General features: G+C 36.5%; 1 protein-coding gene across 14 annotated transcripts in view; it reads right to left on the bottom strand.

Moving 5' to 3' along the window:
* The window catches only part of RERE (arginine-glutamic acid dipeptide repeats), a 517,403-nt gene that overhangs the window by 187,939 nt on the left and 307,962 nt on the right, over positions 1–21,502 (bottom strand). For all 14 annotated transcript variants that reach the window (XR_011649764.1, XR_011649765.1, XM_004481866.5 and 11 more), the window contains 3 exons: positions 18,561–18,666; positions 16,173–16,269; positions 4,445–4,549 (listed from right to left, as the gene is read on the bottom strand). Coding sequence is in view for 12 of the 14 variants with exons in the window: in XM_004481866.5 (XP_004481923.1) it covers positions 4,445–4,549; positions 16,173–16,269; positions 18,561–18,666 (308 nt within the window). In the remaining 2 variants the exon portion in view is untranslated. The remainder of the gene's footprint in view (positions 1–4,444; positions 4,550–16,172; positions 16,270–18,560; positions 18,667–21,502) is intronic.

The raw sequence follows: 21,502 nt of genomic DNA, 5'->3' as shown, positions 1-21,502 counted from the left end.
ATGAGCGCACATAGGGAGTGGATGTGGCCTGAGCAGCTTGAGTGCCTGCCTCCCACATGGGCGGTCCAGGGTTTGGTTCCTGGTGCCTCCTGAAAAAACAAAAATAAACAACAAGCAAAAGAAATGATAAAACCAACTCAGGAAAGTCGACATGGCTCAGTAGTTGAGGAGCTACTGGCTTCTCACATAAGAGGTCCCGGGTTCTATCCCTGGCCCCCAGTACCTTAAAAACAAATAAACAAACAAACAAAAAAAAACAACAGAGAGAGCACATAACATTGTCTTGCAGAAATCCTGACAGCAGAAGTAAATCTGGAATGGATCTTGTTCACATAGCAAAAACGAACACAACCTGACAGCAAAGATGTCAAAACCAACTCCAATAGCATAGCCCAATTTCTGAGAGTTCAAAGTTTAGACCCACATTAGAGGCAAACCTCTTGTCAGCCCCTTGTATCTTGTATCATGCCTGCGTATAGTTAGAAACATCTGCCCCAATTAAATTTTGCCAAGTTTTGTACTTTAAATGCCATGGCCAACACTATTACACATCCACAATCCCTTATCTAAGATCCTTAGGGTCAAAGGTTTTACAGAATTCAGGATTATTTGAATTTTAGAAAAGTATTGTAATGAAAATGTCATACAATAAGTAATACCCCAGCAGTGTCTGAGCAAAAGCCAAATTGTTCTAGTCTGCTAGGCTGCCAAAAGCAGTATACCGGAAATGGGTCAACTTTAACAATGGGGGGGTTATCAGCTTATCAGCTTAGTTTCAAGGCTGAGAAAAATGTCCAAATTAAGATATCAAGTTATGCTTTCTTCTCAAAAACTGGATGCTGGCAATCCTGGACTACTCAGTCACATGGCAAAGCATACAGCAGCATCTGCTAGTCTGTCCCTTCTCTTCTGGATTTCGTTGCTTTCAGCTTCTTGCTTGTGTGGTGTTTTCTCGTTTTTTTGCCTAATTTTCATTCTCATATAAATATAAAGGACTCCAGTAAGAGGATTAAGACCCACCCTGAAAAGGGTAGATCACATCCTAACTTAAAATCCTACTCACCAAGTGATTCTACTTACAATGGTCCACACCACAGGAATGGATTAACTCTAAGAACATAACTTTTCTGGGGTCCATACAGCTTCAAATCATCACACCTATATTCTATCACATTACTATTATTGCAGTAAAATGTGTGCAAATTCACACAAAGTGAATTAAATTAACAATAGAAATAGCCTCACATCAGTTCAGGTCAGGTTTGGCCACCAAAATGAGTTTTGGCACCAAACTTAGCATATATTTGTTATTTTCAGATTTCAGAACTGAAAAATAAGAGATTATGGGACTTTATTATTATGAATGCTTTATTAGTATTAATCATCAGAATTCAAGGTAGAAAAAAATCAATAAAATATAAACACATAAAATCTAATAATACCAAAGTAATTCCATGCCAAATACCAAGAAATCCTTCCTCCCTAAATTTTAAAGGCAATCAACCCAAGATCATAGAAAAGTTTGCTTCCTACTTTCAAAAGTACGTTCAGTAAAGTAGTAGTATCAGCAGATTCAAAAAATTCTGGACAACCACTATCCTGACAAAACATAACACTCAAAAAAATAATGACCAGATTATGTTGGGAAAATAAAAAAGTTGTCCAGCATTGAGGTTTAAAAAGGCCCTATGCAAATAAATCTGGGGGGAAAAAAATTCAAGCTTTCAGTGCTGGGTGATATGCTAAACAAATGATGGAAAATTACATAAATCAACTTTCAACTGCTATCAAAAAATTTGTGGGGAGCAGATGTAGCTCAAGTGGTTGAGCACCTACTTTCCATGTATGAGGTCCTGGGTTCAATTCCCAGTACCACCTTAAAAAAGGGGGGGGGTGCTATGAGAAAAAGACACAATTCCATCTTAAGTATATTTTCAACTGGTCACTTAGAGTGAAGTTTCTGCATTATTTAAGGGGAAAGGAACAGTCTAAATGTTTAGTCACCAACTTCCCATGTTCTTACTGACCTAGGCAAAATTTCAGAAATTTACTACCCAATCAGAAGATCAGCTTGTTATTTTTCTCACCATGTTAACTTATATTTACTTAAATGACTCAACGTACTAAGAGTTATTAGCCTCTAGCACTAAGCAGCCATGATTACATACTAGTCTCACTCAAAAAAAGGGGTGAGAACGATACCAAAATTAGCCCATCACTCAGCTCTATGACTTTTAAAATTAAAAGAGACAAAAACAGATAAATTTTGCAAGGTTATGTACTCTGAGCATTTGAAGGACTGAGTTGTAATAAACCAGATGGAGAAAAAGCCATTTGTTTTCCTATCCTTTGTTAAATCAGACACAATCATTTGAGCAGCTGTGGGAACTATATACATCAAACACGAAACTTCAGAGACATAAAGAGGGTTCCAATGGTGAGACCAACAAGCTAGGGCAGGAGGCCACACACATAAATTTTGTCTCAATTTCAGAGTCATCAATGGTTCTGCTATTGCAAATTTTTTAGAAGTGGCTTCTACTCTTCAACTGTGAGAAGCTTGAGATCTGCCTCAAACTCTACTCATAAGTATACATTCAAATAGTTATTCAATTAATCCAACACACCTCAAGTACTTATAAGAGTAGAAATGAACAAATGATAACCAGGAAGGTCAAGGCACTAATAAAAGTGATTTGGGATGCAGATCCTGTAAATGTGCTGCTATAGGTGTGCTATTTTTTTGTCAAGCTGGAGGCAAATAATAGTATTTTACTGCATACCTAACACACATTAATTTTACTTTATTTTAAATTTTATTTTTTTAAGGAGGTACCAGGGATTGAACCCAGGACCTCATACATGGAAAGCAGGTGCTCAACCACTGAGCTAAATCTGCTCTCCATAACATACATTTCAAAACAAAATTGATGGGACGTATCATCGTGGATGATTTCTACCAACACATAATGAAAAATGAAACAGTAACTTGTATTTATTCTCTAGCTTACACAGGTAAGTTATATATCATTTTAAATAAGCATTCAGCAAAAACAGATATATAACCAGAACTAGTAAAAAATATATTTGGTTGGTTGTTTTGAACCTGAACATTTAAAACACAAAAGCTATTTTGCCAATTCACTAATACAATCTAATTTGTACAATTTGACAACTATTTACCACAGTTTAAAAAGTAGACTCCTTTGTATCTACATAAAGATCCAAGTTCAAGGGTTTTACACTTTAACTGAACAATAAGAAAATATGTAAGGCCATCAATAAATGCATATACCAAAACAAACATTTCAAAATATAAGATGCTTTTGAAAAATTACCACCAGTTTTTATGTCATTGGATCTCACATACTTTTGAAAATGAACACAAAAGCTCAAGTTTTATTGTTTTCTTTCTTTTTTAAAACAGTTACTCTGAGAGGAAGCAAAAGAGGTGAGCATTTTACTACTACTGCTACAGTAACTGTCTAGAATCTGAGAGAGAGACAGACACAGAGAAAAGAAAGAGAAGGAGAGGGAGAGAGCGAGACTAACATACATGCCTCAAACAAAGCTTTATGCAGTCTCATACACCATAATGAAGATCATCTTTATTTTTATTAACCTTAGGTTGACTGTTCAAAGAATAACATTCTAGTTTCTCAGCATCCTCTAGGGAAAAAAGACTTCACTAAAACAATGTCCATCTTATAAACACAAGTTAGTATACTTCCTCCACCAACTTCCTTGAGTCAAAAATCCTTTCTTTCTAAATCTTTATATTTGTATATATGTCACTTAGTGTCATTTGATCAAGTGGTAACATTCCTTTTTTAAAAAATCCTTAATAAAACATGTAGTTCCATGATTGATACAGGGTAACTACGTATACATAAACTCTCTTGAAAGTTCTCCCAAGTACTACGTTAAAATAAGGTCCATCACAGACAGAAACAAATAATTATTTTGGCCCTACTATTTTTCATTTTAAAAAAAAACTATCACATGGATTTTACCCATATGGTTGAGAACTGTCCATCACATATTAATACTCTTATTAAAGATAGGTTAATGAGTGTTTTTGGTGTCTTGTTACCAAAGTGAACAAAACAAATGAGTAACCAACCATAATGCCCTAGTTTTTAAAATATGCTATCAGAAAGCTTGACAGATGTGTATTCAATTCTTAATGAGCTCAAAACACAGATGACCAAAAATTATGTCTTTCTCTCTCCTCTAAACCCAAATTTTTTCACTTTTCTTTTCCTTATAAAAGTAAAAGGAAATAATTACAATTGCTCCCAAAGAGCTTTGCTACAGAATTTTGGAATCATTTGCTTTATCTTACTAGTATATGCCCAGAGGTTCACATGTGCATACACATGTGTGTGCACAAAAGTGAGAAAAGCAAAAGTTCTCAATGAGTGGGCCCAAGTGACTCACTTACCTTGTCTCAGGGTTGTAGCCTAATATGTAGAAAAATGAATCCACTCGGGCTTTAAACTCTCTAGCAGCAAATATGTCGGAAAAATGAGAGATGTTACACTTCCCTCTGAAAATGAACAATAACAAAAATTAGTAATATCTTCAATTTCTTTGCAAACCTTTTGAAAATAGTGTTGGAGGAATGGGGTGGGGACAGAGCATATAAATGAATACATGGTACTCTAAGAGGATGTACACTATGGCTAGCAACCTATTACTTGGTAGTCTATTCAGAAAATAGGCAGCGCCAAAAGTAGTAAGATAATGCCCATTACTGCTTAAATATGCAACTTTATAACTTAACTGCTTTTGTTTTACCATTTTAGGGATAAAGCAAAATTAATCAAAACATAAAGAAGAATTGGGGGCAGGAATGTGATGAAAAAGATACTAAACAACTAGAAATGAAAGGGGAAAAGTTGAAACCTTAATTAAATAGCTTTGAGAAAAATTCAGTCTAAAGTCTTTCGAAGATATCAAAGCAAAATGGGCTTTTTCTTCCTGCTACATGGAGAGAGGCAGAAAGTATAATGGTTAAAACCAAAATAATATCATCTATTATTTCTTTAGAATACAGCTTCTGTCTGGCCCATAAATATTTTTCCTTCTTTAACCAACAAGAAATAACATGACAGGGAAACTTTTTTAGAGAAATTTTAATTTTTATATCAATAGCTGGGCACCCATATATTAAAAAAAAAAAGTTTTCAAATTTTCAGATGTTAAATGATTTTAAGTTGGAAAACACTTTTTCATAGAAATACTGCAGTGAAGTGCAGTAGGGTTTCCAGGTCCATCTACCAACAAAAACCATGATCTAGCACAAAACTCTTACAATACTACAACCTCCTAAAAAGCAGTTTCCTCAGCTACCAAAAGTAAATGCCAGAAACATTATACCATGCAGTACAGTCCACCTTCCCACTACACACATAAATACACACACACAAGTGATGGAAGAATTTCCAAGACTCCAAAGGAGGCAGACAGATTGAAAGAACTCCATGTCCGTTGGAGGCCAGAGCCAGTTATATTTGTGTCAAGTAGAAACCAAAGACTGGGATTAGATTAGATGGAGTTGGAGGATCAAAAGTCACCGTTCACCTCAATAGCATGTACCAATGCTTCCAAAGAGGTGGTCTCCCACAGCTACAGCAGGCTTTCCATTCACCTAAGGATGCCATGAGAGTACATGCTAACAACATACATACCAGCTAATGGCCACAGTATTAATTAGTGACAGGAACTGGCTACAGATTACAACATGACAACATTCATATACTTCCTACCAAAAAAAAAGTAAAACGCAATGCCCTCTTTTTCTCCCAACAGCTTAAGTAATTGTGACCCAAGCTGCAATAGTGGGCAGAAGCTAAGACAGGCTCAGATCAGATCTGTATTTTAAATTAAATAACAATGCTAAAACCCCTTTGGAAGGTAGAAATTAGAAGATAATCCAGGGCTATTGAGTGCTTAAAACATAACTGGTGCAACTGAAGAGAACTAAATTTTAAATTTTATTTAATCTTAAATTCAAATATAAACAACCATAAGGGCTAGTGGCTACTATACTGGACAGCACAGATTTAGAGAACATTTCCATCATCCCAGAAAGTTATATTGGAAGCATTGATATAGAATAATAAGATTAAAAAAAAACAGGGACTAAGTACTACTTTCCAGACCTAAGACCTATATCTCTAGTATTTAATCAGAACTAAAATGAGCTTCTGGAAACAAAACAAAACAAAACAAAAAGAATAAGAATACTTTTTTAGAGGAACAATTCTCTCTGCAACTAATTACCCATCCCCAAGATAGTTAAGTCACTGAAGACCCAAAGAAATACATAAATTCCTTTATCCACTAAATAGGAATGATAATAATTCCTGCTATGCTGATCTCTAAAGCTATTAAGAACAAATAAGACACGAAACTTTGTATACCACTCAATGCTACATAAAACAAATTGTGTCCATCACTGTTCATGCTAAATGAAAGTGATAATAAAGTCTGTATTTCCTCACTGGAGTGATTACTGTATTAATTAAAGATACAAAAGCAAGCCACAAATCTAAATGTTTCTTAACACAAACACAGCCACTGGAAATCAAATGTTTAGGGCAGGATTTCTTAATCTCAGTACTATTAATATTCTGGACCAAAAGATTCTTTGCTGTAAGGAACTGACCGTCCGGCATATCATAGGATATTTAGCAACATCCCTAACTTCTTTACAGTAGCACCAACCACACCATTGTAATGATCAAAAATGTGTCCAGACATTGCTAAATGTCTCCCTTGGAGTTAAAAAGTGTTCCTCACTGAGAAAAACTGGTTTAGAGAAAACCAAAAGCAGTAGGAATCAGAGCATATGATCTGATAAATGACTATAAATTTGTAGTAAATGGGATTTAATCCATCACTATGTCCTCTAACTGCTGTTTATATATATGAAGGCTATTAATTTTCGTGTTAATTTTATATCCTGTTACAGGACTGAACTCTTTCATTCTTTGATAGTTTTATAATAGATTCTCTGAAGTTTTCCAGGTATACAATTAATTTTCTGCAAAAAGAGAGAGCCTTACTTCTTTACCCTTTCTTCTACCTCTGATCACACTAGCTAATAATACAATGTGGAAAGTAGTGGAAATAGTGTGCATCCTTGCTGTGCTTTTTATCTTAAATGCCTCTAGTGCTTATCCATTAAACAGGATACTAGGCTTTAGGACTTAGATATTTATTGTTATCATATTAAGAATGTATTCCCCAATTATTATTTTCTTGAGGGTTCTTTTTTTCAAATCTTGAACGGATGTTAATTTTTGTCAGAGGCTTCTACAGAGATAATTATATGTCTTATCCCTTAGATTTATTAATATGGTGTATGATATTAATAAAGAAACTCTAATACTGCACCAACCTTGAATTCCTGGAATAAATTCCACTTGCTCCCATTATGATTTTTTTTTTTAACATGGCAGAACTGAAAATGAGGACTTTGATTTATAGGTCTAATATTTTCCCCCTCATTAATTTCTACTTTTATCTTTATTATTTCCTTCTTTGTGCCTTCTTCTGATTTGCTCTGTTGAACTTTTTCTACTTTGAGCTGGGAATTGAATTGATTTAATTTTTTCATTTTTTTTAAAAGATTTATTTATTTATTTAATTCCTCCCCCTCCCCCGGTTGTCTGTTCTCTGTGTCTATTTGCTGCGTCTTGTTTCTTTGTCCGCTTCTGTTGTCGTCAGCGGCACAGGAAGTGTGGGCAGCGCCATTCCTGGGCAGGCTGCACTTTTGTTTCATGCTGGGCGGCTCTCCTTACAGGGCGCACTCGTTGCGCATGGGGCTCCCCTACTCAGGGGACACCTCTGTGTGGCAGGGCACTCCTTGCGCGCATCAGCACTGCGCATGGGCCAGCTCCACACCGGTCAAGGAGGCCCGGGGTTTGAACCGCGGACCTCCCATGTGGTAGACGGACGCCCTAACCACTGGGCCAAGTCCGTTTCCCTAATTTTTTCATTTTTATTAATGTATTTAGTGTAACTACTTTTCCTTTGAACACTGATTTAAATGAATGCCACAGATTCTATTTTACTGCCACTTAAATTATAATTTAATTATATGTTATATATATAAAATAATTTTACTGGCATTTTAAGAAAAATCTTTAATTTCAGTTTGTACGTCCTCTTAGACCCAGGAGTTGTTTAATAGGAAGTTTTAATTTCCAGGTGGGAGAGCCTTTTTGTTCTTTGTTTTTGCTTATCACTCTACTTGTATTGCATTATAAGCATATAGATGATTTTTTCTGTAACTACTGCATGGTCAAGTTTTGAGAATGCGCCAAGGTGCTTAAGAAAAATGTGTACTCTCTATTATCAGGATATAGAGTTCAATATGTATTTATAAGATTAAATGCTTAAGCATGAATGTAATTTAAAAATGCACAAAACCTATATAAGAAAAAATTTTAAAATACAAAAGCAAAGCTGAACAAATAGAAAAACATCCCTGTTACTGGAGAGGAAAACTCAACATGCCATTTCTCCATAGGTTAATTTGTAACTCCAATAAAAATATCAACAAGCTATTTTATGGAACACTAACAGTTAAATACTAAAGGTTCATGGGGAAAAGTTAACACTAAGCTTAATAGTTAATCCTAAGGTTCATTTGGAAAAACAACTGAAAAAGGGAGGTAATTAGCCTCATCAGATGTTAGAAAACATACTAAAAAGCCTCTACAATTAAAAGTATGGTACTGGCACATAAATAGTTAAATAGACCAAAATCAGAGTAGAAAATCCAGAATGAGACCCAAAGTACATATGAAAAATAATATATGACAAAGGTATCATCTCAAATCACTGAAATAATGATGGGACAACAGGGAAGAGTTCTTCTTTAAATGTGGTATAGGGAAACTCTTTTTATTATGACTCAAAATCCAGTGGTAATGACAGAAAAAAATTGATAAATTTGACTAGAGAAAAAAAAAGCCTTGCATGATTAAAATAAAAATTACAACATGTACAACACATACACCATAGACAGATAAAGAAATTTCTGAGAGAGAACAAAAAAGGCAAAACCCCAATGGATAAGTGGGGAAGGACAAGAACAGATAATTCACAAAGACCCTCATACATCATTTCTTACCTATCAGATTGGCAAAAATTAAAAATTAAATAAGACCATATATCCCATTAGAGAAACAGGCAGTCTCATACATTGTTGGTGGGGAGAGGAATGCAAATTGGTATGTGCCTTCTTTTCCCCAAAGATTTATTTTATTCCCCCTCCCCCATTGTCTGCTCTCTGTATCCATTTGCTATGTGTTCTTCTGTGTCCACTTGTACTCTTCAGTGGCACCGGGAATCTTTGTCTCCTTTCAGTTGTGTCAGCTCTCCATGTGTGGGGCGCCACTCCTAGGCGGGTTGCGCTTTTTTCTCGCAGGGCAGCTCAATGTGGGGCCCACTCCTTGCGCATGGAGCTTCCCTATGCTGGGGACAACCCTGTGTGGCACAGCACTCCTTGCGTGTGGCAGCACTGCACGTGGGCCAGCTCACCACATGGGCCAGGAGGCCCTGGGATTGAACCCTGGACCTCCCATATGGTAGGCGGACATTCTATCAGTTGAGCCAGTCTACTTCCTGGTATGTGTCTTCTGAAGGAAAATCTGACAGTATCTAACAAACCACATACACATAAACCTTTTAACCCAGTAATCTTACTCCTACGAATCTACCCTGAAAATACACACCCAACAATAAGAAATACATGTACACAAGGATATTCATTGCAGCATGTGTTATAATTGCAATATCCTAGAAACTACCTAAATTCCATATAAGAAGAGAATAGCTAAATAAATTATGATACATCCACACAATGGAATACTATGCAGCATTAAAAAAAAAAAGATCTCATGAACGGATAGGGATGAATTTCTAAAACATACCATTAAGTTAATAAGCACAACGCAAAAGTACAATATGCTTTCCTTCACATAAAAAAAGATGGGGTTATTGGAAACTGAACCTGCATTTGCTTGTGTATGAAAAAGAAAGTATAGAAAAGCTAAACCAGAAAGTAAAACCATCAGTTTCCCATAGGAGGTGGGTGGAAGAGAGTGGAAAAGGGGTTTGGGGAAAGGAATTGGAAGAACATGGTAGCAAGGTTGAAGACTATATCTTTTGTATAGTTCTGATCCTCAGAACCATAGTAACAATCCATATACCTTCAGACAGCCCCAAAATAAACTGTCATAATCGACCAGGAAGAACAAAAATGGAATACAAAGACATAATACATGTATATTCTAGAATTGAGCAAACAAAACAAGTAAATCTATTTTAAACAATAAGAAAAATTCCTCACTGTTGGAGAAAAAAGTTACAAATAAGGGAAGGTAAAGAATAAAAATGAACCTTGTGGTTTGTGGTGCTGGGCTGGAATCTGACGTATCCGTATTACCTCACTGTTTTTATATAGATAGAGAGACAAACAAATTGACAGAGAGATAGGTGTTTATATACATTTGCTAGTAAACATACATGTATTTCCTAGCTCCGTAGCCTGAGAAGGCCTATAAACAATAATATCTAGTAGTAATAAGCATACATAATATCCAGATCTTGGTTTCTAAATACCATTCTCTATTAAAAGGAACCAGCACTCCTTAAAGAATGGCTGGTTCCAGGGTTAAGGCAGGGGAAATATGAGTCTGGAGCAACTTACAGAAACCAGGGGGGGGGGGGGGGGGGAGTAGAGGAGGCTTGTCAAAAGAATGTAAGAACCCACTAGAAGTAACTTCTCATGGCCAAAGCTAGAGCAATTTGAGCAATACAAATGACAGTATCAGATAAAATCCCCAGGAGGCAAGAACCAAGGTAATAATTGTTGCAGATGAGATCCACTGATGGATGCTAAAATCAGTGGGTAAAACAACTTGTATAGTAATCTCCCCCAAATTATTAATTACAGGGGGAAAGATACTTTACAATGGAGAAACCTGGCAGAAACAGCCTTAACCAAGATGTCCTGGTCATCACATATTAATATCTAGAATCTGATACTACGCACTCATCAATATACTTGATACTTGCCCAAAATGCACTGACTTCATTCCAATCACATGAAAACAACCAGGCAAGAATAAAATGAAGGACATTTAGCAAAATAATTTATCAATAATCTTTAAAAGTGTCATGGTCATGACAGATAAGGAAAGACTGAGGAGAAATAACAACTAAATGCAAGGTGGGATCCCAACCGGAATCCTGGAACAAAAAAAGGATATGAGTGAAATTCAAATAGGGTCTTTAGCTCAATGGTATTGTACCAATATTAGTTTCCTGGTTCTGATATATATATAGAGAAATTCTGTACAATTTGTATCATTTTTATATGTCTAAAAGTTAGCCCCAAATAAAAAGCTAATGAAAAAAGGCCTATGCAGTAATCAAAGGCAGAGAGGATCTCTTTTCAAGTTTCCAGCATTTACTACAGAGTCCTTTACCTGCTAGTAACTCAATAATGTATTAAATGATGACCAAACAAATAAATGGATACATGCTATGAAATACTAAGCATGTATAAGCAAAGTAATAAAAATGCTGTAGGCCTAAGTTATTTCACATATAAAAACAACTATAGATTAGAACTAAGAAATGAATCTTAAGCTGCAAAACGAAGAACTCTGGGTATCATGAACACTTTCAGGTAACTTATAGAATATAAAGGAATTGTTTTTTAACATTAAAGAATGGCTGAGGAACTGTACAGAGATGTAATTAACATGTTTCATCTCTAAAACATATATGACTCTAGTTGTCCCTAACCAGGTAAGGAGATTTTTTAAAAAAGCCAAAAAGAGCTAATCGGGCTTCCAGAAAAATCACCTATCTCCCTACAACATGAATTGCTAAGAAAGATGATAGCTGGTAACCTGACCTACCCTAGGATATTTTATTTCCAAGTGATTATTTGATAAGGCTTTTATGAAAATCTTGTGTGCTGCCTTCCTTAGATCCAAGCCCATGATAAATAGTTGATGATAATCTGTTAGAAGTGCACAGTAAACCTGAACATGTCTGCCTAGGTTATATGCTCTCAGTTCAAGCACAAAGTGCTAACTCCAGGGGGTTTTAGCATCAATAAATAACTTCCTACTCTAGGGAGAAAAGTTAACAGCAAACAAATTGCAAGTTCAAGTTTATCTGCTTATTCTCAGAGCACCTAGGGATGCCTCCCTGAGCTAAATTCTTCTCCCCATATCAGAAGTAATCAATTAACCTATCCACCCATCCAAATGTTAAAAAAAAAAAAAAAAAAAGAAATAAATGGATGAATCCTGAGTAATCATACTATCAATAACTCAGCTCAAAATTAAATTTAATTTCACTTTTTTCTTCATCATTTTGCATTTTTGAGAACCCAATTCAGATTCAATGAGCCAAGTACAACTCATAGCACTGAATGAGAGGCAATTTTGTGAAGTACTTTTAAACACCTTATCTTATTGAATGTAGATTCTGTTGCTTAGTCATGTGACTTGAATAAGACTGTTAAAGGACAGCTCAAAGGTTAACAAACTTGACCTGAGGCACAAAGCTATGTGGTATAGCCAGGATGCAAACTTAATTCTTTTTTTGCCCTCTGAGATGGCTTCCTAGTCTGTTTTGCTCGTTGCTGTTTTGTATTTTTGTTTGTCGTTTGCTTGTTGTTTTCTGCTCATTTTCTGCTTGTTATTTCTTTAGGAGGTACTGGGAACCAAACTCAGGACCTCTCATGTGGGAGGTGGGCGCTCAACTGCTTAAACCACATCCACTCCCTATTTGTTTGTTTTTGCTCATTGCTTGCTCACTGTCTGTGCATTGTTTTTGCTCAGTGTCTGCTCATTGTTTGTCTTCTTTAGAAGGCACTGGGAACCTGGGAACCAAACCCCAGGACCTCCCATGTGGGAGGCAGGTGAACTGTTTGACCACACCCACTCCCTGCAAACTGAAGTCTCCTAATGTCAATCCTGTACTTTCTTTCTATTATATGGCTGTGTCAGTCAAAAATACATACCTTGGAAAAGGGAGATCTCAAAAATACCCTATATTCAAGATGCTAACTTTTCCATATGGCTACTGATAAATGCAATGAAAAAAAAAAAAAATAAGCAGCTGTAGAAACTTAGCTTGAAAGGTAGGGATGAGAGACAGCCAAGAAAAGGATTAAAAAATGGCAGCAAAGCAATATTAAATAACACTGGTCCTCAACACAGATTTCCACAACTGTGAAGGTCCCACAGTCTCTTAAGGGAATAAATTTAGTTTTAGTGGGAAAATGCTATACTCTCACAACTTACACACAAAAGGCAACAGGAGAATTTGATTTTCCTTTTGATACATGGTGGCTAAGGAGTAAAGCTCTCTCTGCTTCATAACCCAACTCTAGCACCAGCTTGAAAGAGAAATACAGCAGTTTCCTCCCAACTGAATGATAAGGGCAAGAGTCCCCTCAGAGTTAGAGTGAGCCACAGTGAATTCATGTAACTGAACCCTCTGATCTTTGAGAAGAATGGTGCTAAGCACTAACAATATTTAGTCTTTTCCTAAACTTTTTCTTTTTTGCCCTCTATTTTTTTCCTATTATATTCATGTGCCTATGGACTATTTGATTTGCCTCGTCCTCAAAATCGAATTTATTTTTGGCAGTACTGGTTCATATCTCTGTGGATAAAGTAAAAGGGAGAGTTGGAAGAAAAACCTAAAGCTTAATCCTGCCCTACCACCATCAAATATTTTTAAATTAAAGAAATCTCATTTGGGTGAAGAGAGAAGGACTAAACAGAGATTCCTGGGATAACTGCCATTCAATTGTGCTGTTAACAGAGATGATTTTATAGGCAACACAAAGCTACTTTCATAGTGAAAACACTGCTCCTGGAAACTCATTTGGGTTACTAAGCAGCAATAAGAACCACACCAAATGAGCAGAAAATATGCTCGTGGCAAATGTGAGTCTGCCAAAAGTTATGTACTGTGCACTTACAAGGCCACATCATTCCATAACAAGAAATCACTGGTGTCTTTGAAAAGACCCACTCTTGAAGTCACAAAGCCAGGCCATAGTTAAAGCTAATGGAATCATATTCAAGATGAAAGTTTTATAGAACAGCTACGACTTTTTAGAACCACTTTAAAGAAAAGACCACAGGAAGAAAAAATCAATAAAGATTTCAGTTACATACACAATGAACAGTTACATACACAATGAACAGAAGATTATCACTCCAGTCCATAGAGGCCAGTGAAGGCATGGTAACCTGTACAGTTACACATCTCCAGAAAATACCTACTTGTAAACCTAGTTAAATTAATTTGGGTTCAGCTGGAATTATATGGGATGGCAGGTTCTTCTAAAAATGTTAAAATGGAATAAAAATGACTGCAAATATGAACAATCATAGATACTCAAATACATTCATGTTAAGCAATTACAACAAAACATGTGGAATAACCAAATTTACATATTCCACATAATTGTTTTGACTGAAACTCTAAATGGCTTAAAATCTATTTACCTCAACCAATGACACAAGAAAGAAAGAAGAGGGGGAAAGCATACAAAGCAGAATAAGAAATATTTACAGGATCGATTCACATGTTTTATCACTCAGCTTTTATTTAAAAATTTAACTGTGCCATCAATCTAAACGAACTTCCATTAAACGCTTTGCTCAGCATGCCAGTTTAAGATTGGAAAATCACCTCTATAAGGACATGTAAAGCTTGAGGGAGTTTGGGGAGAAATTTATAAAACACTTATTTTATAAAAATAGGAAATATATAAATTTATCTAAAGTCCTAAAAGAAGCCAACTAAAACCACATATGCTTCTATTCCTAATGCAGGGGTCAACAGACTATGACTCACAAGCAAATTTAGCCCACTGCCTGTTTTTGAATGGCCCATGAGCTAAGAATGGTTTTTGTTTTTAAATGGTTAAAAAAAAAAAAAAGTCAAAGAAAAGTAATATTTTATGACATGTGAAAGTTAAGTGAAATTCCAATTTCATTATCCATAAATAAAGTTTTATTAGAACACAAATTCACTCATTTTTTTTAACTTGTTATCTATAGCCGCTTTCATGCTCCAATGGCTGACTTAGAGTATGTGCAACACAGACCACATGGCTTGTGATGTTAAAAATACTTACTACTCAGCCTAGAGTTTCCAAAACCTGACTTAGACTTAGAGTAAAAGTTGCTACTAATTTGCCTTTAATAACTGACTCTAGCCATTTAGCTTTGCACAAGAGCCTCCAGATGGTTTTACTGAGCACTATCTGAGCACTGTAATAGTGAAATTACTATATTTCATTGATGGCAAACTTAAAAGGCAGCCAATCCCAATGACGTTTTGAAAACCATATTCATTAACTAAGTAGTTCTTTTACCAGTTTATTATTTCCAGTTGGGAACAGGCTGGAAGAATATTAGTTGTCTTACTTCCCCCCAGCACCTAAGAGGCCCAATGTCTCCCCACTTTACCTACAAAACAACCACCAGAATATAAGGATGTCTTTTTCTTGAGAAGGGCAGAAAATGCCAGATGGTACAAAGCAGGAGGTCATGGTGCTACCACTTTGGGGCATAATTATCTAAGGCATGAAGAATACCTATAATGTTACCTTCTGTTTCAGAATAAAATGTTCAGTATAGGCTCCTCCCCACCCCAGCAACCAAGATTTTGGGTAGGAAATTTTCCACACATACAGAAAATTGAAAGAACATTTTAATGAAAATTCTTATAAACTCTGCCTAAATTCTCCATTATTTACATGCTGCCACACTGAGTTCATCCATTTCTTTATCTCTTTTCTGATGGTAGTGGTAGAATCTTTAGAAAATAAATTGCAGACCATCTGTAACACTTCACCCTAAAAACTTCAGCAAAAAATACTAGGAAATAAAGACAACATAATATACAGCCTGTGTGAAAGCCACACAGATTAAACTATGGGCAACCTGTGAAACCCCAATACTCCAGTTAATATTAGGGTATTCACTTACTAAAACAGTGAGAACAGTCTGATTTAGATGATTATCAGAAGAGGTCAGGGGGTATTAGATCATTTACCTCCCATACTCAATGACTTCTTCACACAAAAGACCATGCCTCTGACTTACCTAAGGGCAGCAGCATGGTAAGTGTCAACGTAATCAGAAATGAAGAGCTCCCGGTTCTTAATAACTGGGTCAGTAATGACAAGTTCTCTTCCAGAGTCTGTCAAAAAATAATTAATTAATGAAGAAGACATTAAAATTGAGCTTTCAAAACAGCAAGGAAAATTTTGCGAAAGTTTTCTTTCAGGTGTATCTCCTACTAAGGAAAGCACAATAAACAACCAGGCCTAGTCGGTATCTTAAGTGTGCAAACAGAAAAAATGAACAGAATATAGCAGAAATAAGAGGATATTATAGGAGAATAAGGGGATATTTTTTTCAAATGATGAAACAGCATGTTGGATGTATTTTATAACCTACACGAAAACCCCTCAGTCACAAAAAAAGAGAAGGAGGTGTGTATATGGGGCAGGGGTGGAGGGGGTGTCGATTTTAAAACATACCATTATTTCTCTCTTTTTTAAAAAGATTTATTTTATTTCTCTCCCCTTCCACACCCTTCCCCCCATCCCGTTGTCTGCTCTCTTGTGTCCATTCGCTTGTGTTCTTTTGTGTCTGCTTGCATTCTCGGCGGCAATGCAAGCAGAAATCTATGTCTCTTTATTGTTGCATCATCTTGCTGCGTCAGTTCTCCATGTGTGTGGTGCCACTCCTGGGCAGGCTGCGTTTTTCGTGCAGGGCAGCTCTCCTTGTGGGGCGCACTCCTCGTGCATGGGGCTCCCCTATGTGGGGTAAACCCCTGCGTGGCAGGGCACTCCTTGCGCACAACAGCACTGCCCGTGGGCCAGCTCACCACATGGGCCAGGAGGCCCTGGGTTTAAACCCTAGACCTCCTATGTGGTAGGTGAATGCTCTATCAGTTGAGCCAAATCTGCTTCCCTATAGTATCTTGTGGTCCCCTTAAAGATCCCTTAAAACAGAACTCAAACAGAGTTTAAACCACTGTTTGCTGAAACACATTAGGCAAAAAGATTTTTTTAAAAGGGGGAGATTAGGAGAGAAGAAATAACTAGCACATTCTAACTTGTCAGCTACTAAAATATTTCATGATTCTGTCTACCTTTCATTTTATTACTAAATATCCCAGAACTGAGTGAAATCACATAGTTTCAATAACAAAATTATTGTTTTTAATGTTAAACCTTAATTTAACTGCTTTAACAGAAATTTTCTTTCTGGTTTTGAGAAGGGAAAAAAATTGTTTAAGATTTATTTATTTCCCCTCCTTCCCCTCTCCCACCCTGCTGGGTTTTTTGTGTTTTTTGTTTGTTGGTTGGTTTTTTGCTGTCTGTGTTGTCTTCTCTTCTCATTTTCTCTCCTCTAGGACTAACCGGGATTTGATCCTGGAGACCCCTGATGTGGAAAGGTTCCCTGTCAATTGCGCCACCTCAGTTCCTGGTTTGTGCTACACTGCACCTTGACTCTCTCCTTATCTCTCTTTTGATGCATCATCATCTTGCTGCATGACTCACTTGTGCGGGCATGACTCACCACGAAGGCACTCGTGTGGGCACTGGCTTGCCGCGTGGGCACACTTTCTCTTCTTCTTTTTCACCAGGAGGCCCCAAGGATCGAACCTGGTTCTTCCCATATGGTAGGCGGAAGTTCTATCACTTGAGCCACATCTTCTTCCCAAAACTTTACTGATGTGTTGCACCAAAAGTAATAGAAAGTACACAGGACACCCAGACCAAAAAGAGCTTGAAGCCTAGCACCAGTGCTGCCACTGAGAAGACACATAGCCTTGACAAGTCCCTGAGCTTCTAAACAAGGACTACCAAACCTACCTTATACCATTAATGGGTAACAATTGAGGCCTACCACCTCCCAGAAGTCAAGGAGAAGGAGCTATTGTACATCTGTACAATCGGAATGTGTGTCAATAGTTACTAAGTAGGAACTACAATACCAAAGAGTGAAAAAAATCAGTTGCTCTGAAGCTCAGATCCTCACAATGAATTCCTAAACATGACTCAGAAAGCTTTGCTTTGAAATCTGAAGTTAACAACCCTGAATATTTAGACATTCCATAATTTTCTCATATTACTGGAAAAGAAAAAAGAAATAAAATACAATCCTATAGGGTCTTAAAAGATTATCTGTTTGCCACTGGATGAAAAAAAAAGGAATAAAAATTATTCCCATAGAAGACCTACCTCTATTTCAAGTTTAATGAGAAGACACTATTAACACACATAAAGAAATAATCAAAGCAAAAATAATGAAAGAACTCAGGGAAAAACAAACAGGCCAGTAATGTCCTCATTTATAAAATGCTCTGCAGAAAAACTTATCATAATGTTTTATATTCTTTTAATGCACATCTGATTTACAAAAAATTTTGCCCATAACTAAGAAAACGTAAGCTTCAGATCAGAAGTAAATATTTACCATTTTCATTATGTCGATCCTGAACCAAATGCTGATACACAGAATCTGGAACTTCAGACTGACGGTAGTACCATTTGACGTTCATGAGTAGATGGTCCCTCTTACTCTGAAAAGGAAAATCTAACAGCATTAGGAACAGGATTTGAGGTCCCCACAGGTATATACCATACTCATGATCAAAAGCCCCAAAAGAGGTGGACAGGAAGAGAGGGAGACACACAATTACCACTAGGACCACAACAACACCTAAGTCAATTACAAGGTCATTTATTACAATAAAAACCTAAGCTATATATAAAAAAAACAACTAAGCTATAGTACCCCTCTGACCCTGACATTCAAAGTTGCTTATTTCAGGAAAAAATGGGAACCAAACATGAAACTGTACATGCCCCAGTCTGGGTAACTGATTTGATTCATTCATATTACATATATTTTAAGGAGGTACCAGGGATTGAACCCAGGACCTCATTCATAGAAGCAGGCACTCAACCACTGAGCTACATCCACTTCCCCATGTTATATTTTTAAATTTAACATTAACTACATGACATTATATGACCACATTCTTCTACCTTAGTCATTTCAGTAAATATATAAAATGTGTTAACGTGCCATCCAAATTCATTAAGAACAATATATAAGCTAGAAAGAACTTACCCAGTAAGGCCTGGGAAAAAGTCATCACCTTTCCAAGGATTGCCAGACTGAATTAGATTTTCCCTCCACTTTACTGCCACAGAACTTTTCAGTTAGTGCTACTATGGCAAACTAACACAGTAAACTATAGGTGAAGAGCATACTGTAAGTTCATGGAGCAGAGACCATGCCTTACTTATCTTTGAATCTCCAGAGATCAGAACAAGTGTATGTAAATATATGTGAATGAAAAGTACTCTTTGCGGGACACTTAATCATGTTAACCCCTAAAAGGTAATTCTGTTCCCAGTAATTCAAAGAAAGGATCAAATACTGCGTTTCCATTTGAAGACTATGGGGCTACAGTCTGGTTTAGAGGATCTCTGTGCACCTGGTCATGAAACAGACTATGGGGCTACAGTCTGGTTTAGAGGATCTCTGTGCACCTGGTCATGAAACAGTTCAACATGGCAGAGCTCTAAGATTTCCCAAGGCTTCATAAAATATTTTTCTCAACAGACTTTCCCAAGGTGCATGTAGTATCACCTCTCTTGGCAGCCTCTTCCTTCGTATCAAAGGTCAGCAGGTCAGAAAAGGATGAAAACTAAATTTTTTTTAAAATCCCTCATATTTATAAAGGAGAAGGCTAAATCCTAAGTTACCTCTAGAGTCTCCATCAATGAAAGAAGAAACATCCTGTTTTAATAAGAGGTCATAAATATAATCTTCAGTAAAAGGCCAGGAAGGTGGTAAAAACCCCTTTCCCAACTCTTAAAAAACATTTAATACATTTAAAGAACCAGAAAGAAAAGAAAACAACTGCCAAAATTCTTGACTAAACTCTAATGTGAAGAAGGGCTAGTACAAAGCAAATGTCACAAATAGTATCAAGAATAATTTTACATGATGGGTACTCTCTACTTTTTATTCATTTTGCAATTTTACATGTCACACCATCTTTTGGGGCCTCTGCTAGAAAAGTAGAATCAAATCTCTAAAATAATGCCTTTTAATTGTACCCTTTAGTATTATAGATATAGGATAATTCTGTAATTCACAGACAGTTACTCTCTGAATGTAAAATATCTTGTGCCTGCTTTATGATACATAGCAGTGACCGTGCTATATCAGACCTATTTTTAATGACATTATTCTAGAATTTTTTTCCCAGATGATGATTGAGAAGCTAATAAAAAATGGTACCAGGTATCATAACATAATAGAGCTTGCTGTTTTCTGGGATTTTTGTTTTTCACTTTTTTTAAAAAATGGAGTGTGCTGGATGCTTCTATAATTTTGTTCAGGTGACTGCAGAACCTGGAAAACCTGTTGCTGTTCTTGATGCGTAACATATTGCTACCAGTCTTTTTTTTAATATACATAAAACTTGAAATTTTTGGAAACTTTAGCTGTGCTGTCAACTTTGGAAGAAGTATTCCAGTTGTACTCTGGTGAGTTGGCATTGTAAAGAAATTGACAACCATACTGGTCTAGAAACGTTAAACTTATTTTTTTTTTCCATTTGTACAGGTATAACACATTGTATTAAATATGTAAGGTCTTACCTACATGGCTTTGAATACAGACACTAATAAAGTATTCTCTAAATTTAAAAAAATATTATACTGTTTGTACTGCAGATGGGAAAAAGAGGACAAACCAGTATGTTAAATAAATCTATGTATGATTATATAGAGGAATTTTAGAGAAAGAAGTAAATGCTTACAGCTACAGATTATAGAAGAGTGAACCATTGAAAAAGAAACGGAAAAGATTTCAATAGATTCTTTCTAGGCAAAGGAGGAGATCTCAAAAAGATGTAAAGACAGATCAAGTATAAAATATCCAGAGACCTACACAGTCAAGCTCCCTGCAGCACAGGGAAATGTACTAAGGCAACACTGAGAAGAACCTAAATCCTGGCTGTAATTTGGCTTTCAGTGAGCTTAAGGGACAGCAGGGATCTTCTAACTCCACTGCTGAGAATATACAGGCAATCAGGTACAAAAAACCAGGACATGAGAAAGCAGCTAAAAGACAGCTAAAAGCAGCTAAAAGTTTCTTCCCGAGTCAGGGTGATAAAGTGCAGGACCAGAAAAGAACACTCTCAAGGAAAGAAAGATATACAGGAGGGGAAGAGAGACAGCCTGCAGTGCTCAGGGATAGCCTCGCCTAAACACAGTAGAATTTTTAATACAGGGGTTCTCATTCTCTGCACTACTGGCATTTGGTTTGGATCATTCTGTGCTGTACAATGCATTGTAGGATGTTCAACACTATCCCTGGCCTCAACCCCCATCCTC

The sequence above is a fragment of the Dasypus novemcinctus genome, chromosome 9 (genome assembly GCF_030445035.2).
Source record: "Dasypus novemcinctus isolate mDasNov1 chromosome 9, mDasNov1.1.hap2, whole genome shotgun sequence".
Lineage (NCBI taxonomy): Eukaryota > Metazoa > Chordata > Mammalia > Cingulata > Dasypodidae > Dasypus > Dasypus novemcinctus.
The sequence above is the reverse complement of the archived record's forward strand: the minus strand, read 5'-3'. Positions and strand labels throughout refer to the sequence as shown.